The 17,613-nt window shown below is 43.7% G+C and overlaps 1 protein-coding gene across 2 annotated transcripts in view; it reads left to right on the forward strand.

Annotated features, from left to right (window-relative positions):
• The window catches only part of XPO6 (exportin 6), a 42,280-nt gene that overhangs the window by 19,723 nt on the left and 4,944 nt on the right, over window positions 1-17,613 (forward strand). The window contains exons 9-21 of one of the 2 annotated variants that reach the window (XM_081887959.1): window positions 156-189; window positions 352-478; window positions 1,433-1,542; window positions 4,644-4,752; window positions 5,186-5,278; window positions 7,697-7,766; window positions 9,673-9,832; window positions 11,591-11,683; window positions 12,497-12,641; window positions 13,415-13,561; window positions 14,229-14,418; window positions 15,683-15,838; window positions 17,278-17,392. In XM_081887959.1, the coding sequence (XP_081744085.1) occupies window positions 156-189; window positions 352-478; window positions 1,433-1,542; window positions 4,644-4,752; window positions 5,186-5,278; window positions 7,697-7,766; window positions 9,673-9,832; window positions 11,591-11,683; window positions 12,497-12,641; window positions 13,415-13,561; window positions 14,229-14,418; window positions 15,683-15,838; window positions 17,278-17,392 (1,549 nt within the window). The remainder of the gene's footprint in view (window positions 1-155; window positions 190-351; window positions 479-1,432; window positions 1,543-4,643; window positions 4,753-5,185; window positions 5,279-7,696; window positions 7,767-9,672; window positions 9,833-11,590; window positions 11,684-12,496; window positions 12,642-13,414; window positions 13,562-14,228; window positions 14,419-15,682; window positions 15,839-17,277; window positions 17,393-17,613) is intronic. The other variant, XM_081887958.1, reaches the window with a different exon arrangement.

Below are 17,613 nucleotides of genomic sequence, written 5' to 3' on the forward strand. Positions count from 1 at the left end.
GCTGTGTGGCATAGCAGGCTGTGGCTTGAGATGCACAACTATGTTTCAGCTAACATAGGTGACAGTGGGATTTCTTAGCAGAAGGTTTGAGTTGGTATTTTGACAAAAGCCAAAGTTGCTGTTGATGAGAGAATCTCTTTCTTGCTATGTTTCAGGTAATAATGGAATGAAGGGTTTCCTGCCGTGTAGGTAATTTCTGTAGGGATTTAATTTAATTGTTTTTAAAATGGCTGCAAAATGTGTTATTTAATGAAAGAGGTATGAAGTAAATTTAAATGTTTCAGTGCTGCTGTTGCTTCTGTCAGTATTCAGGTTGACTTGATCAGGTTTTCTCTCGTCTTTCCCTTGTAGTTACATAGAGAAGTTTACTGACTTTCTGCGCCTCTTTGTGAGTGTCCACTTGAGGAGGATCGAGTCCTACTCCCAGTTTCCCGTGGTTGAATTCCTTGCATTGCTGTTCAAGTACACGTTTCATCAGGTACAACCCTGGCATGTCTCTTCTCCTTAATCCAGCTTTGTTTAGAGTTGATTATCCTATAAGGTTTCACGTGAAAACACTCTGTCAGGTTTTTACTGCATTCGAATTGAAATGTTACTCTTGCATTGCAAAATAGCAGCAATCCTGGTCTCCAGATTGACCACTGAAAGCCCTGGGTGCATATTTCAGTGATTTCCTGGCATGCCTGGAAATATTCTATTGGGTACCACACAGCACAGAGGTCTTGACCGAGATCAAATCTCAGTAGCTGTTTTGGTTTCCAGGAAAACAAAAATATGGAGCCAATGAGCAAATGAGACAGTATTTAGTTTTGATTAAGAAATGTACCTTTTATTTGGACCAGCTTTTCTTTCAAATGCAGGATACAAGCATTTGAATCTCTCAGGCTTGTTCAAAGATAAGGAGTGCGTAATGAGATGCTTCTGTGCCAAAATATGGTGTTTGCGTATCTTGTTTTGTCTCTGCATTGTGGTTGTTTTCCAGCTCCAGGGTACAGTAAGAGAATTTAAAACAGAACCTAAATAAAAAAAGAACATATGCATTACTCCCTCTTCAAACCCCAAGGGGTTCTCGGAGCAGCTGGTCATGAAAATAAGAATGAAAAGACCTAACAAAATTGGGACCTAAAAACTTAATCAGGGTGGTTTAACAATCAATCCCTCTTCCAGGGAATTGTAGCTCTGGCAGGGGAATAGGAGTCTCCAAACAATTCCCAGCACCCTTAACTAGTTCACAGAATTCTTTGGGGAAGCCATGACTGTTTAAAGTGGTATGATTCTGCTTTTAATGTATGGTGTGAATGTGGTCTAAGGTGACATTAGGAGGAAGGCAAGGAAGAGAAGCTCCGTTGTCTATCAAGTGGCTATTACAATTCTCTCTCCATATCCACTTTGTGCTACTGTTAAAAATTGTCTGTTGACTTCCATGTTTCAGCCTACCCATGAAGGTTACTTCTCCTGCTTAGACATCTGGACTCTCTTCTTGGACTACTTAACCAGTAAGATAAAGAGTCGTCTGGCAGATAAAGAAGCAGTTCTCAACAGGTAAGCAAGATTAGCAGCGCAGTGGAAGATCCCTTGCTCATCTGTATCACAACTTTTCCTGCTGCTTCCTTCCTTCACTGGGCATCATTTTGAAGGCTACAAAGGGTGTGGTGTTTTTTTTAAAGGCTTGTCCTTTTTCTAGCAACTTGGAATATAATCCTCTGGCTGCTCTTGCTCTGCGCAGAGGCATTCAGGATTGCAGCGGAAAAGGCCAGCTTTATTTTTCCTTGCTGTTCTCACAGAGTCCATTTGGGTGCACTGCACTGGGCACAGTGGAGAGAAGCTTGCCTTCAGATATGTTTCTAAGCTAGAAAGGAAAACCTGATCTACCAAACTTGCAGCAGAATGATGTGCCAGAATGGACTGTACCATGTCCGGGGGGGGGGGGTTAATTTGAATACTCTCCCACATATATAAGTTGTTATTGTTTTATTGCACCATAAAGTTAAAAATCAAACAGGCATTCAAGGAATATTAGTTCTGTCTAAGACTAGCTTTCTAGTTTTAGACCTTTTCCCCCACATAGGATCATTCAGAAAAAGTAACACCTCTCCTCATGTCCCATTCTATATGAAAAGGGGTAATCCGTTTTGCTGCTTTGTACAGCTGTGTATGGAGACCTTATATAGTGGGAAGTGAAACGCTCCTTAACAGTTTCAGCCCAAGTCTCACTGGCTTGGATTAAGGAGACTGGCAGCCAGAAAGGATTAGTTGCTCACAGAGGGAGTTCCAAACCTTGGTTTGCTACTTGAAAGAATGAATGCAAGAAGAGGGAAGTTGCATCATTATTTCTGGACGTGTTTCTTTTTAATGCAACTCTTACAGCTGTCATAGGGACAGGAAGTTGTAGAGCTGTCATAGGGGCAGGAAGTGTTTACCTGTAAGCGTAAGCGTGCTTACACCACAGGAACAGCATTTGAGGCTTCCTGTCCGTTGTAGTTTAAGCCTCTTCCAAGCAGAGCCTCATGTACAAATCACCTAGTCTGGGTGCTCCTACCAGCCTCCCAGTTCAGTTGACTTCCTGGCCTACCCTATTCCTTGCTCAGACTCTCCGCGTGCTTAAGATAGAGAGCTCATTCAATGTCATCGTTTGTCCCTTGAAATGGTCTGCAGGAAAGGATTTGGGAGCACACCTTGGGTTTGCATGCTCAGTCCCCTCAGTGGAGGAGGAAACAAATGACCCAAAAGGGAAATGTGGGTTCGAATACAGGATCTTGGGGTTTAAATCTCCCCAGACTGCATGTTCAAATAACCACAGGATCTCTCCTTCAGTAGTTCATTTCTCACCACACTGAGAAGAGCATGAGAGCGTGTAAGATAAGCTGTCAGCAGACTCCCTCAAAGCGGGGGGGGGGGGGGAGAGAAATACATTTTTAGCTTGCTCACTTGTCTTTTGCATATGCTGGAGGGAGCTTTTTCTCAATGCGTTTTTCTTACGAAAGAATAGTGGGACAGCAAGTACTTCCTGCAACTTGCTATGTCACTGCTGGGGCTGATGTCACTCAGCGGTGTGTTGCTTTTTTCTTTTGGTTTTGCAATTGGGGAGCTTCGTGAGAAAATAGGCTGAGTTCTGCATTTGTTCAGGCAGTAAACACCACATTTCTAAGAAGAACAGTCTTAAAAATGAAGCCATACCTGGAAATGTTGTAACGGTATTTGCGGTTTTGTAGGAAAGGGCATCAGTTCCTTGTGCATGATTGGGGTTCTGGGCATTTAAAAATACAGAATGTATATCTGTATTTGGGTCCTGCACTAGGAAAAGCAGACTTCTGCAACCTGTATAAGTTAAGCAAGTCAAACCAATTTTCATAGTATTTATTTGCATAACATATTCTGGTCGTGGGGAAGAGTGGAGAGCATTGTTAAGAAACTAATAATCCAGTTCAGCTTCTGCCTCTTGAGATTTCATTGACGCACTTTCCAAGCATATCTTTGAAGCCCCCAAGGACTAAAGTTTTGCTTGGTTTTAACAAGAAAAGCTAAACATCTCAAGGTGATAAATATTTAATGTGAGTATGGTGATAAATCTCAAGTTACAGGGAATACTATTATTTTGAAAGTTAAACCAGCAGCATTGCACACTCACAACTGGAGTTTGACCTAAAAACATAGATTCTCTCCCCCTGGAATATACAAGCAAACTTTCACTGCGTATTACTCCTTTCTTAAAGGTAGGTGTGTGTGTGTGTGCGTGCATGTGCTTTCTTTTACCCTTTTGAAAGTGTCCAGGCCTGTGACTGTGCAGGTTGAACTAGCCTTGTGGAAAACAGGCGTGAAAATGTAGCCTGGATTTGAAATGGAAATTAGAATGACAAATAAAAGAGAGAAACAATGTATATGGACGTAGCACAGTGAATCTTAGACTTTAAGATGGTATCAGAAGCATGAAGACTATGTGCAGAAGAATAAAGACAGAGAAAATGAACAGATGATATATTAGGGCAGCTTGCCCACTCTAGTACAGCCCAGGTGCTGATGGACTAAAACTCCCATCATCTCTGACGATTGGCCATCGTGGCCGGTCTGAAACATCTGGAGCACAGTTGGTTAGGGGAGGTAGCACCAGGGTATGTACACACTTAGCAATCAGATTTGATTATGCATAACGGAATTCCTTTCTGAGTAGCTCAATTGTCCTCTTATTTAAATGAAACGTTGCTTTCTGCCAAGGCCTCAGTGAGAACTTCCTCTTTTGTACTTCGTTTAGCAATGACTTATCTTGAATAAGGATGTGGTGTCAGACCAAATGGTGCTAAAGCTCATTTTCCATATATTCCATATATTGTCAACTCTACTAGAATGAACAGAATTCAACTAGGTGTGGCTTAAAGTGGACTCACTGGTATTAGTGGTTATGACTTAGTTCCATTAATTTTAGTAGCTCTGAGTAAAACTTAGCTGAACATCACCCCATAATTACTATTATTTTGCAACCCTTTTTTAAAAAAACAAAGAAACCATTTTTTCAGATGTCTCATCTCAGATGCGTGCCATGCCTTTTTCTCTTTAAGTAACGTTGGTATAACTTTCCATGGACTACCATTTCCTTCCATCATAATGGTTCCAAATTTGATTGGGGTTTTCCTTTTGCTCTTTCCCAGGTACGAAGATGCCCTGGTTCTCCTGCTGACAGAAGTATTAAATCGGATACAGTTCAGGTACAACCAGGCCCAGTTGGAAGAGCTGGATGACGAGACGCTGGATGATGATGTAAGAAGCAGAAGACTGTAGACTTTAGAATCATAATAACTGAGAAAGTAGAAAGCATTATGCTTCCATTGCATATTATGGAATCTGAAGGCATGTGCAGAATAACATAGCTGAAATCTTTGAGGCTAACAGGACTTTTCACCACCTCCAATGTCTTGTGCCTTATGATTTCAAGCCTGGGAAGTGTGGTGTGGGGGGTTATGAACCTTTTTTTCAGGTGTGCCAGGTTTTTTAATTTTTTACCTGCATATTTGTTTTTAAGTTGTCAGAGTGATCCAAAATGGCATTTCTTCACCCATAGCATGAACTGGAATTGCCCACTCTAACCACTTAGCATTCTGTCGCCTCATTTTTCTATTTGTGGAAAATCTGTTCCAACAGCCCCAGTGCAAAGGCAAATAAAACAGCTGATCATGGTATTTCTTTCTCACAGCAACAGACAGAGTGGCAGCGGTACCTACGCCAGAGCTTGGAAGTAGTGGCCAAAGTAATGGAGCTCCTGCCAACGCATGCCTTTTCGACCCTGGTAAGTGGGGAGTGTGAACTTTACTCTCACTGTCCTTCAGAGTTTCAGATCCATGCCATTGTTACTTCAGAGACCTGCTTTTGATGTGAGGTGTAGCAGGAATTCCAGCTGGTTAGAAGAATTGCCTGTTTGCGGTCTTCACTCCATTGAGTTCACCGAAAGCCTGACCCCAAGGTTCTGTTGACCTGATATAAACATGCCCGATACGTAGATGGTGGTGGGAAAAGATGTTTGAGTTTGAGGATTGTGGTCCTTCTGACCTAGAATGGAGGCTCAAATAATAATAGTAATATTAACTTTAGAAATAAATAAAATACCCAGTACACATGACTCACTTGCAAAGTTTCTTTCATACACAAAAGGCATTCGCTTAACTTCAAGCAGTGCTTCAGTCATTCACCTTTTCAAGGAATCTTAAAATCAATTGGCAAGCATAAAGTGAAAGTGTTTGGTGGAAATTGTGTTCCTGTGTGCAGGGGTGGCTTAACCTTTTTCTGACTAGGGTCCACTTTGAGGGTTGGCCACTCCTTTAACAGTGACATGCTGGCATGCGCATGTCACGAGATCATACACGTTCACATGGGCACACTTCCACCTTGGGTTCCAGTTCGAGACTGGATATCTGTTTTCTCACCTCCTTGGCAGAAATCACATCTTGTGCATCCTCTCTGCGGCTGTTGCCACAAGGAGCATGCCAAGTTAGTAGTAGTATGAGATGGCTCTGCTAAACTTTTGCCCGCTAGGAGGTAGGCTTTGAGTTCATAGACCTAGCTGGAACAACTATGCGGTTTAAATCCTGCCACATGACATTGACTCCTGGGATGGCAGCCAAGGCATCTGATCATTTCCCTCTGTCTCCCATCTTGCTTCCCTGTTGCAAAGCTGTGACATACCTGCCGGCTAGTAACACAGCATGCCATCTCCTTGTCTGGTGGTGCTAGATTAGCACTTAGAATTCCTTGGTGTGAGATTGACACTTCTGGCAGGGATTCCCTGCTCATCTCTTGGTGCTTTCCAGTTTGGGGACACTCAGTGCTGCAGTTTGCCAACAGGTGGTACATTATTAAACCTATATTGCAAATGAATATCTAGCAGCATGGTGTGTGTTTAAAGGCTTGCAGTCCAGGGCGGGGGGGGGGGTGGCTGTGAGGATTTTCACATTTTAGGAGCTGGTGTTGCTGCTTCTGTCTTTCAGCTCTTCATCCTCTGACCCTTGACCTGTACATTAGCAGAACAGTAGCTATAAATGATCAATGTGACAAACCACATGTAGTGCTACATGCATTGTTGAGGGAAGTTTACAAAAGACTGGAGACAGGTTAAACCCCTCCCTTCCTGGCCAAGATTAGCATGTGACATTGTATGCCTTGTTTGCCATTACATCTGGGTTTAAAAAAATACTAAGCTGGGGGAGGCAGATTTCAGTGGAACTGGATCGTACCACTATCCTGCTACCCACCCATCCCCCGGCAACATTGCAATATTTAACCTGAGGGTGTGGGAGTCACATTAGTACCTATAGGAACAATTTCTAAGAGCAGTGTAGAGCAGTTTATGGCAGGAATGTGACTGGAGAAGGAAGGGTTTAACCTCCCTTTCTCATGTACAGTTTTTCCGGCAAAAAATGGAAGGTGTGAGGAGTGATGTCTTAATACTGTCTTTAAAAACACAGGCATTGTTGCTAATGATATATTTAGTGCCACATAGTTTTGACCATAGGATGCTGTTCTATAAATCTGACCCAGCTCTCCCTTCACCATAAATTGTCTAGGGAACCTTAAAAGCAAGCTGCACTCTCAGCATAAGTCCTCCCATTATGATGGTGGTGATTACAGGCAGGTTATCATTATGGAATTGTTCGTGGTTATTTCCCTCCTGTTGCTAAGGCTGACACTGTTTATGTTAATCTGCTTTATTTTGTGTATTCTTATGTGTCACTGTTGTATATATGCTACCTTGGCAGCCACTGCGTAAAGGTGGGACAAAAAATGGGAACAGTGACTTACCTTTACCAGTGCTTGCCTATCTTCATAGACATCCCCAGTAACGTATGTGAAGCCCATGGGGCACTTGAATGCCGGGTAAAGGCAATGGAGGATGTTACTGTTGACCGCTGGGACCCATGCAGTTCTGCAAACATGTATTTAAGAGCATTCTGGATCCTGTTGCAGACCATTAGTAAGCAAGTCCTGTTTTGGAAAAGCTTCTTTCCCAGGGGAATCGTTTTCCTGCAGTGTCCCATTGACATCATTTTTTCATTGTAAGGCTGTGATACTGAACTCCCAAACTTTTATTTTCCCTGTCCATGAAGGTTTAGGTGACAGATGAATTGTGCTTAGGTCCAGATTCTAAACAGCAGGGAACCATACATGGTTACTATAGTAACCTTGTAAGTTATGCTTGTTTTCTTCTTCTCAGTTTCCAGTTCTCCAGGAAAATCTAGATGTATATCTGGGACTCCAACAATTCATAGTCAATTCAGGAACAGGTAAGGCAAATTACCAGTGTTTGAAATCTCATGTGTGTGTGTGTGTGCTGTTTGTGTTGCTATAATATTGGGCTGATCACTGAGCTGGCATTCTTTAACGTGGGAAAACTGCTTTAAGTATGTGCACGTTCATTCTGACATAAACAGCAATTTATACTGGCAAAAATATCCCAGTAGCTAAAATTTGCTTACTCTGTATGGTGTCTAACTATATTATTCTGCATTATATAGAGGTTAATACATTCTACCTGTTGTAAATTCCTTTTTGGCTTACAGAAATATGACTTTTATATGCACTTTTTTAAAAAAGTGTCTTAACTTGTGCATTATAAAACTTGTCTCAAGTGAGGTTTTTTCATGGGGGGTGGGGCGCAATGTATTTTATATCATGCCCTTTAATAAAATTCCATATAATAATACAGTTTGGCTAAACACCTTGTATGACACCTAAGTAGTTTTATTTCTGAAGTGTCTCGATCGAAGTAAACTTTCAAATACAGGTATAACTAACAAGGCAGTAAAACTGAAGCAGCATATAACAGTTAACAGACTGTAAAACATTTTTAAAAAAAGATTACAAAGGCTTATGAAAATAATTAAAAGGACCTTTTCCTGGAACCAAAATAACAAAAATGATTCCAGGTCAGCCTCTTTAGGGTGAGGCTGTTGGGGTGCCACCACTGGGAAAGCCCTCTGCCTGCCAACCAACCACCTCTCCTCAGATGGTGAGGGTATTCTGTGGAAGGCCTTCTGCTGAACATGTTAAGGTACAGAAAGGTATATTTGGAGATGGGCTGCTTTTTGGATCCTTAGATGTTCAAGGTCAAACTGACAGTTTGAATTTGGGCCGGCAACAGACCAAGAACCTCTGAAACTAATGCAGGAGAGGCCTGAGAGAAGATTAGAACACCCAGACAAGTTAGGAATCTGGCTGCCACATTCTGCACAGACTGAAAGGCAGCCCTGTGTAGAGCGTTTTACCGTAGTCTAGGCATGTTCAAGGTCAAAATGGCTGGTAACCGCCCACAACAGGCACGCCAACTCCTAGGGGCTGGGGCAGTTTCGACTCCTTCCCCACCAAAGTATATCTGCTGCTGAAGAGCACACCCACAAGAAAACACACTGGGATTTAGTACTTCCAGTTAAATAGCAGGAGTCAAAGCAATCTTACTTTTGTGGCCAGAGGTGCCATCTTCTTAAGAGGATTGAGGGTGCCGGTGTCTGTTAAGAAGATGGCACCTCTGGCCACAAAATTAAGATTGCTTTGACTCCTGTTAAACTGGAAGTACTAAATCCCAGTGTGTTTTCTTGTGGGTGTGCTCTTCAGCAGCGGATATTAGAAACACGCAGCTTCTCTATGTTGCAGTTGTCTAGAGCCCACCCCCTTGAACCAATCAGGATTTTCTATCTCCAATTAAACTTCTGCTGTCTGGGTCCCTGTTGTTGCTTGTGTGATAAAGCGGGGCCACCCTGTTCTGAAAAATATATTAGCCTTTTGGGAGGACAAGAGCTGCAAATAATTAGTAAAGATTAAAACCCCAATGTCCTCTTTAACAATGCCCCTTTCTAAGCTGCCTAATTTAGCAATCTTGCTTGCATTCGGTGCTTGAACTGTGACCTGCAAGACAGCTAATGCAGAGCAAATGCATGTAATGTAATTACGGTAAATGTTTCATTTCCTGGCAAGCTATCTGCATAATTAGATTTCTCCTATGAGTGCCTTGTGTGTTACAAGGTTATGGCTTCGGACAATCTTTGTATTTGAATTCTATGAAGAGTTTGTGCAGGAGACAGCCATTTCTTTAAATCACCTTAATGGGCAGTAATTTGTCCCTATTAGCAGAAGCACTTGCATTCCGGTTTCTCCTTGCATTTTTATTCCCACTGGCTCATGCTGTCCTTTCAGGTCACAGGCTGAACATCACTGCAGAGAACGACTGTCGGCGCTTACACTGCTCCTTGCGCGACCTCAGCTCCTTGCTCCAAGCGGTTGGTCGGTTAGCCGAGTACTTCACGGGGGACATGTTTGCCGCGAGGTTCAGCGATGCTCATACTGTAGTGGAGAGGTAGGCAGCGTGACCCTCTTGTAGAGTTGGATTCTGGGACAGGCCTGCTCATAGCTGCTGGCATTTCAGCTCCAGCCGCTGTCTGTCTTTATGATATGCCTTTTGTAGGTCTTTACGTGCAGTCCTAAGAGAATCCTGCTGTTCTTTATGCTGCCAAATGCCAAGGTGACTCCTGAGCAGTTTACACACACTGCTTAAAAATGCTAATGATTAAGCAGCATATAAATGCAGTTAAATAGATAAAATAAATAAATAAAACATGGAAATCAATAGCACAGCTTTGTTAAAATGCTGAAAATTTTTAAAAATCCACCATAATTCAAATACACTATAAAGCAATCCCATTATAGCACCAAAATATAAACACCAGTGATTACAATATGCAGCCGTGATTGTGGGTGTTGTGCTTCCAATGGGGAAAATAGAAAGAAGCTTTATACCAAATCAGGCCACTGGTCTGTCTTGCTCAGTATTGCCTTCACTGACTGGCAGTGACAGTGGAAGTGGTAAGACAGGCATGCAAGCCTCTTACCTGTGGGCCAAAGCAGGCAAGGCTCCTGATTTGACCCAGAAAGCCCTACTTCCTCATCTGTCCCACACTGATGTGATATGACCTCAGGCAAAGCCAGCTGCAAAGGACTAATGAGCCAGAAAGTTCACCTCTGGTTGTTTATCTGCAACTGGGATTTGCATCTGGCACCTTTGTAAATTTGCTGTGAAATGCAATCCAAGGTAAATCTGTACCTGCAGCAAGCAATATTTACATTCAGCACTAAACGCAGGTATGCCGGGTTTGGTCCTGCCCACCTGTCAAAGTCACCGACAGCAGATGGGGATGCCATGATGTTGCCCACCTGTCAGATCCAGCCCCCCACCCCTCCAGTAGAACATACCACTTGTAAGGTTTGGCAGGCTGGATGAGGGTTAGAACTTTCCATATCAGATGTCTTCAGATTCCTTATTTGTTCTGAAGGACTGTATCCAAAAAGGATGGCCTACTTTGCCTTTGAATAGCTCAAAGTAGCTAACAACAAGAAGCTGGAAAAAAATAAACATTTGTAAAAACAAACCCAGAAGCTTTTCTTTTGGGAATTATAGGAACACAACTACCTAAACTGCATAGAAACTTATTCATGTATGCTACTACGGTGGCAAGAATGTTACTCGCCCCAAAATGGAAAGAAGCAGAAGTCCCAGCAAAGGAAGAAGGGGTAGAAAAATGGCGAAACTTACCGGAAGAATAAGAAATCAAGATAACAAACTTTTTATAAAAGAATGGAAGTGGTTTATTGAATATTTACAGATAAATTGTAAACAGATAAGAACATTGGCAGGATTAGTGTAATAACCTGCAGTTTCATAAGAGTATATATTTAAAGTAGATGAATAAATGAGCAGATTAAGTTAATTTGGATATGCAGAAGATATTTTTAAAAAATTAAGGAACAGCAGAAAGAGGGGAAAGGAAGTCAAGTTTTGAAATGTTAAAATGATTGTATTAGTGAAATATATAAACCTGAAAATCATTTTTTTTAATTGCTAAAAGCAATTGAACACAACCTCAGGCCCCAGAATGTCTTCCACCAGCATTACTTACAAATGGGCAAAATGGGACACACGTTCCCTTCCTTTCCCTTCTGTGCATAGATTCTGTGCATCCAACCTAAAGCAGGGTTTATGTTCAAAGATAGCAGAGGATCCTGTATATTATTGAATCCCACTTTTCCTCATTTCCTTGCCTCTTATCTCCTCCCACAGACTGGTCAAGGTAACTCTATATGGGTCCCAGATTAAACTCTACAATATTGAAACTGCTGTGCCATCTGTCCTGAAACCTGACCTTATTGATGTGTGAGTATGATATAATAATAAAAAATGCAGTGTTGGAAAGTGTTTTAGAAATGCTCACTTGAAGTCTGGTTCCTTACTGAAGCCGAAAGACATGTTTTGTTCCTATGCAAGGGAACTCTGTAGAGTTCTTCACCCTGCAGTCGTTGATAGTGATGGGGGTTGTGAAAGATCTTTCCTGCACAGGAAATCAGAGGGACCCAGCAGAGTCTGAATGACCACAGCCCAGCCCCACCAGACGTCCCTTCCCAGCTGGCGATCCTCCTTATCCAAGGCTAAACAATGTGCCCAAAGTTTTCCTTCTCCATGTCCTGTGGGAGGGAGTTGCACGGTCAGAGTGCCACTGTGGTCTGTGCAGCTTCTGTAGCAGCTTGTCAACAGTCCTTTTAATAGATTATGGCATTGCTAGGAATGTCAGATGTTTTCACTCCTTGACTCCATAGGCCCAGCTCATGTGTCTCATATCCTTTCCTCTGTGTTGCTCACTCCCTCATGATACAACTGCCCTAGCCAAATGATGTCATGGACTGCTATGACCTGAGCCCAGCCAACCAGTTTTGCAGAGCCCGCATGATGTAGTGGTTAAAGCAGCCTTTCTCAGCCTTGGGTTGACTAGTGGTCAGGGATGATGGGAGTTGTAGTCCAACAACATCTGGGGACCCAGGTTGAGAAAGGCTGGATTAGCATGTTAGACCTAGGAAGCCAGGGTTCAAATCAGATACACAACTGGAAATGAGTAGACCTGAAGCTTATTGGTCTTGTGTACTTCTATTCCCTTCAGCTTGCATTTGAGATTCTGTCTCTCTGTTTCTCTAGGCATGCACAATCCCTTGCAGCCCTGCAGGCTTACTGTCACTGGCTAGCACAGTTCTACAGTGAAGTTCATCGGCAAAACCCCACACAATTTGTCTCCCTCGTCTCTACTGCCCTGGAAGCAATCACTCCACTAATCAGTTCTAAGGTACCATGCATGACCCAGAGGCATCAGCCATTGTGTACAAAACCAAGCCTTGAAACTATCCCTCTTTTGTTGGGCAAGGTGGCCATTCTTGTGCAGGGGACGTAAATTATTGGTCAATGTGTATAAGGGGAAGCTGCCTCATTTGAACTGTCAGTAGTGAACTGCTGCTGGGTTGAGCTACCATTTTGCAGCAGTATGAGCTTCCCTTTCTTGGGTGGAAGGTGATCTTTCAAAGAGAGCGCTCAGGAGAACAAAAGACTAGAAATCACCATTCAAAAAAACAGAACCGGAGCATGAGAACTTTGCCTCCAGCCTGGTTCTCCTCTGTCCATCCTGTGCTGTTTGGAGCAGTGGTTGAGCTGCAGTCCTCTCCAAAACTTTTCAGGTTGGCTTCTGGCTGCTCCTGTCTTTTGTCTTCCTTGTCACCAATTGGGGAGGCTGGCTTAGCTTTTTGATAAATGGCTCTCCCTCAGAACTCCTGAGAGGTCTTAAACTTCTTGCTGCCTCTTGTAATCATGGGCTGAAAGAGCAGCGTAAGCAGTATTCTGGCTAGGTTATTGTTATTGCTGGTTGGCTCCCCATTCATAAGCTATTGAAGAGGTTCCAGAAGACCAGTGCATGTCCTTCAGCTGCCCCTCCGTGGAGTAGTAGCCACAACAAACCTGTTCACTCTTATGTACCGTTTCTGAATCTTCTGGATCAAACCCTTCTGTTGATTCAGTTACAAAAGAGACTGAAGATCTCTGTCCTCCTGCCCCCCCCCCCCTGCTCAGGTACAAGAGAAGTTACTGTTGTCCTCCTGCCACCTGCTCGTCTCCTTGGCCACCACAGTACGGCCCGTGTTTCTTATCAGCATCCCAGCTGTCCAGAAAATGTTCAACAGGATCACAGATACTTCTGCTCAGCGCCTCCCTGATAAGGTACGGTGGGACTTAGTGAGGGAGCTGCCATTGTATTGGCTTGGATAGTGGAGCAACCCCACTGCACGTCCGTTGACTGTAGATGGTTCAGACACAAGAAGTAATTCTGGGTAGCTTAGAAGTGGCCTGCTTCCAATCTCACAGCTGCTTCCAATAAAGAGAGGGGAGAGGAGCAGCATGCATATGAACCACGCACGTGTGTTTTGCTTAGAGCCAGTGTGGTGTAGTGGTTAAGAGCGGTAGACTCGTAATCTGGTGAGCCGGATTCGCTTCCCCGCTCCTTCACCTGCAGCTGCTGGGTGATCTTGGGCTAGTCACACTTCTCTGAAGTATCTCAGTCTCACTCAAAGAGTGTTTGTTGTGGGGGAGGAAAGGAAAGGAGATTGTTAGCCGCTTTGAGACTCCTTAGGGTAGTGATAAAATGGGATATCAAATCCAAACTCCTCTTCTTTTTCGTGCTCAGTAAGCCTGTTGACTCTAAGCTCTTTGGCTCTGCTCTTGGCATGTCTGTGCAGTGTAGTGTCTAGGCAACCCCATCTAAATGGTTGGACACCAGCATCCTTTTCCCTTTCAGAGCTGCTGATTGTGTTTCCTCAGCTCCTCCTCCTCTCTCTCCCTCCTTACCTCTTTTCTTTTCTTTTTGTTTGATCTCTCTTATTCTCCGCAGGCTCAGATACTCGTGTGCCGAGCGCTCTCAAATATCCTGCTGCTGCCATGGCCAAACCTCCCAGAAAGTGAACAGCAGTGGGCCATTCGCTCGAATAACCATGCTAGCCTAATCTCCGCCCTTACCAGGGATTACCGCAGCCTGAAATCCAGTGCCATCTTGCCCCAGAGGAAAATACAGCAGGACGATAGTAAGTTCCCCCAGTACAGGCCTTGTTAGCAACGGCAGAGTAACTGCTAGCACAGTCGGAACAGAAGGATCAGTAAACCTCTCTGACATTCTGGCCAAAGTATTCACATAGCAGCTTTGCATAACTGATGTCTCAGTTCCCAATGGTCCATTGGCAATTAACCCTTACTTATAGCTGTGAGTAACATTGAGATCTTGAAGTCCCCCTAAGCCCAGGAGAGGTTGCTATCAGTTTTGTTTCCCTTCCAGCTGGTCCTTCTGGGGAAAATAAGGGGATTGGTGCTGGGGGTTGCGAGGTTTAGACAAATGCATCTCTCGTACTCTGTAAAGTGTTGTGTTCACTAATGGTACTATATAAATACAGTCATCCCCCCACTTGTATGTGACTTTGTATACATGTGGCACCAGGCAGTCAATTCCTAACCTGAAATGGCAAGAGACAGCTGGAAAGTCCTTGTGGCTTGCAAGGAAACATTCCTCAGAGCCTGAAAAGGATGTCAGTGAGCCAAAAGTCCAGGAAAAAAATACTCCAAGGGCTCCAAAATGGCATGTGGGAGCTCTCGCTGATGCTATGCTACCCCTTCAACAGCTGTTTGGCAGGAAGCAGTGTGTACTGCAGCGGCTCCCCACTTACCCAAACCCAATGAGGGAGACCTTGTGCAGCACTTCAATTAAGGTTTTAAATCCTAATTCAACCTGTGGTTGGTGGTGGAGGGGGAGAAGGAAAGGATTTAGGCACTTTTGCAAGCGCATGTTTAATCAGGGGTTTAAAGCCTAATTAAACACTTGATCGGTGTGGGGAGGGAATAAGGAGGCAATGTCTCTACCGCCATCATTTCCGCCTCCCTTTTCCACCAACCAGCTGCTTCCTTGTTTGGCAGCCCTGGATCACTTCAGATGGATCCAACCTGGAGCAGTTTGGGGCTGCCTAGACAAATCCTGGATTGGCCCAATTTGGTTTGGGATCCTGTATTTGCCCAGACAGGCTGCACAACTCTGGTGATTATGCTGCATCTCTTCAGAGACAGGACAGACTGACCCATTCTCAGTAGAAGCTGTTTAGGAGGAGGCAAGGACAGCGTAGGGAATCTTACAGAGATGCACCTCTGGGATGGGTGTCTTGGGAATTTCCCATGGAAAACCTAGCCATTTTCTCACAGCAAATGGTTTGGGAATTTCAGGCTACCACCTCTTAACTTTTATCTATTTTCACCACCACTGGTGCCCTGGGCTGATGGTTTGAATGTCCTCTCTTGATTTTGCAGCCAAGACAGTTATCCATCAGACTCTCAGCGTCTTGGAAGATATCGTGGAAAGCATCTCTGGGGAAGCCACCAAGTCCCGCCAGCTCTGCTACCAGTCACTACAGGAGTCTGTGCAGGTCTCGCTAGCCCTCTTCCCAGCTTTCATTCATCAGTCAGGTATAACCACAGGGCAGCCTTTCCAGGTGTGGGTCATTCAGGAGCTCTCACCTGTACATGGCAAGCAGTCCCATCGGGCTGCCATGGTCGTACAGGCGCTGCCGGCGCCACATTAATTCCTGCCCCCCCTACCCACACCCACACTTGTGTTGAGAATATTATGCTGATTAATGCCAAATTAATGTTATGCAGTAACAAAAATACAAATACAACGCTTCATTACAATAGCAATCAAAAATTCTGTCATTTCAAACATATGACCATCAAATAAATAGCTTGATTTATCTGTATGTTGTAATATTTAAAAATGATAATAAAACAAGCTATTGATTGTTAAAACGGATCAATTAAGGACAAATAAACATTCCATTACAATCATATATCAGCACCAAGCTAAGCAGCAACCACTGCATGGCAGTACTATACCAAATGGTACAAAAAACTAAAAAGTGTATAAAATGTTTCATAGTGGCTGAGCAAGTTAATTGCTGTCACACAAAACCTCGCATCCAACCCTAAACTGTGGTCCAACATTGGTGCTAAAAATCAACCTAGAGCAAGGGTGTGAGCCCGCAAGAGGAGCAAAGCATCTAAAATCACAAATACCTGTAAACATGACAAAAATTTGACTGTCAATGTCAAAGTGAGTAATGGGTGTGAGCCCTCCCTGAGTTCAGTATGACTTCTTTTTGAGTAGGTGCACAACTGTAACACTAAGTATGGTTGTTCGCTAGAGCTTACTGTTCATTTCAAGTATTTGTTTTATTTTATTGGTTTTTTATTTTCTATATGTATATAGGCCACCCTCTAACAGAGTTTAGGGTCAGGTGTCAGAGATTTTTTTTTTTTTACAGTCCTGCATTTCCGCAGACAGCCACTAGAGTTCAATCTAAACCATTCTGTGCACTAATCCAGTGCCTTGCCATTGACTGTGGGGCTGTACAGTGGTACCTTGGGTTACATACGCTTCAGGCTACATACGCTTCAGGTTACAGACTCGACTAACTCAGAAATAGTGCTTCAGGTTAAGAACTTGGCTTCAGGATGAGAACAGAAATCGTGCTCCGGCGGCACGTCAGCAGCAGCAGGAGGCCCCATTAGCTAAAGTGCTTCAGGTTAAGAACAGTTTCAGGTTAAGTACGGACCTCTGGAACGAATTAAGTACTTAACCCGAGGTACCACTGTACATGCTATTACACTGATAACACTCAGAGCCTTGTCACCAGGTGCTTAGCTGTCCATTTCTCGAACCTGCTGGTTGAGGGCTAAGATGTCAAGCCTTTGACATTAGCTGTGCAGTGGGTGCCAGGGGAGGATTCACTTTGCCAGTCCAGTGTCAAATAGCAAAGGTGGCTCCTGCCCAAGAACAGTCACATGTCAAAACAATGCTTTTTTTGTTAACGCTTTCCTTTTTGGCTCCTCCGCCTTCCCATTTCCAGATGTGACAGATGAAATGCTGAGCTTCTTCCTCACCCTCTTTCAAGGGCTGAGGGTGCAGATGGGTGTGCCTTTCACCGAGCAGGTCATACAGACGTTCCTCAACATGTTCACCAGGTAACCCACTCAACTTTCTGCCGCTAATCTTTTGCTGCTGTTTCTTTGACACAGAACATGAATATGTAATAATAGGATGGAGCTCGCTTTTGAGACTGGTATGTAGCTCAGATTTCAGAGGGGACGGGGAAGTCTCTATGCATTTACTGCCTGTAAACAAATGCTCTACAGCTAGACCCAAGTCTTCCTGAAAGCTTAATTGTTTTTTTGTGTTGTGCCCT

The sequence above is a fragment of the Podarcis melisellensis genome (assembly GCF_964234715.1).
Source record: "Podarcis melisellensis genome assembly, chromosome: 14".
In the NCBI taxonomy this organism is placed as follows: Eukaryota; Metazoa; Chordata; class Lepidosauria; order Squamata; family Lacertidae; genus Podarcis; species Podarcis melisellensis.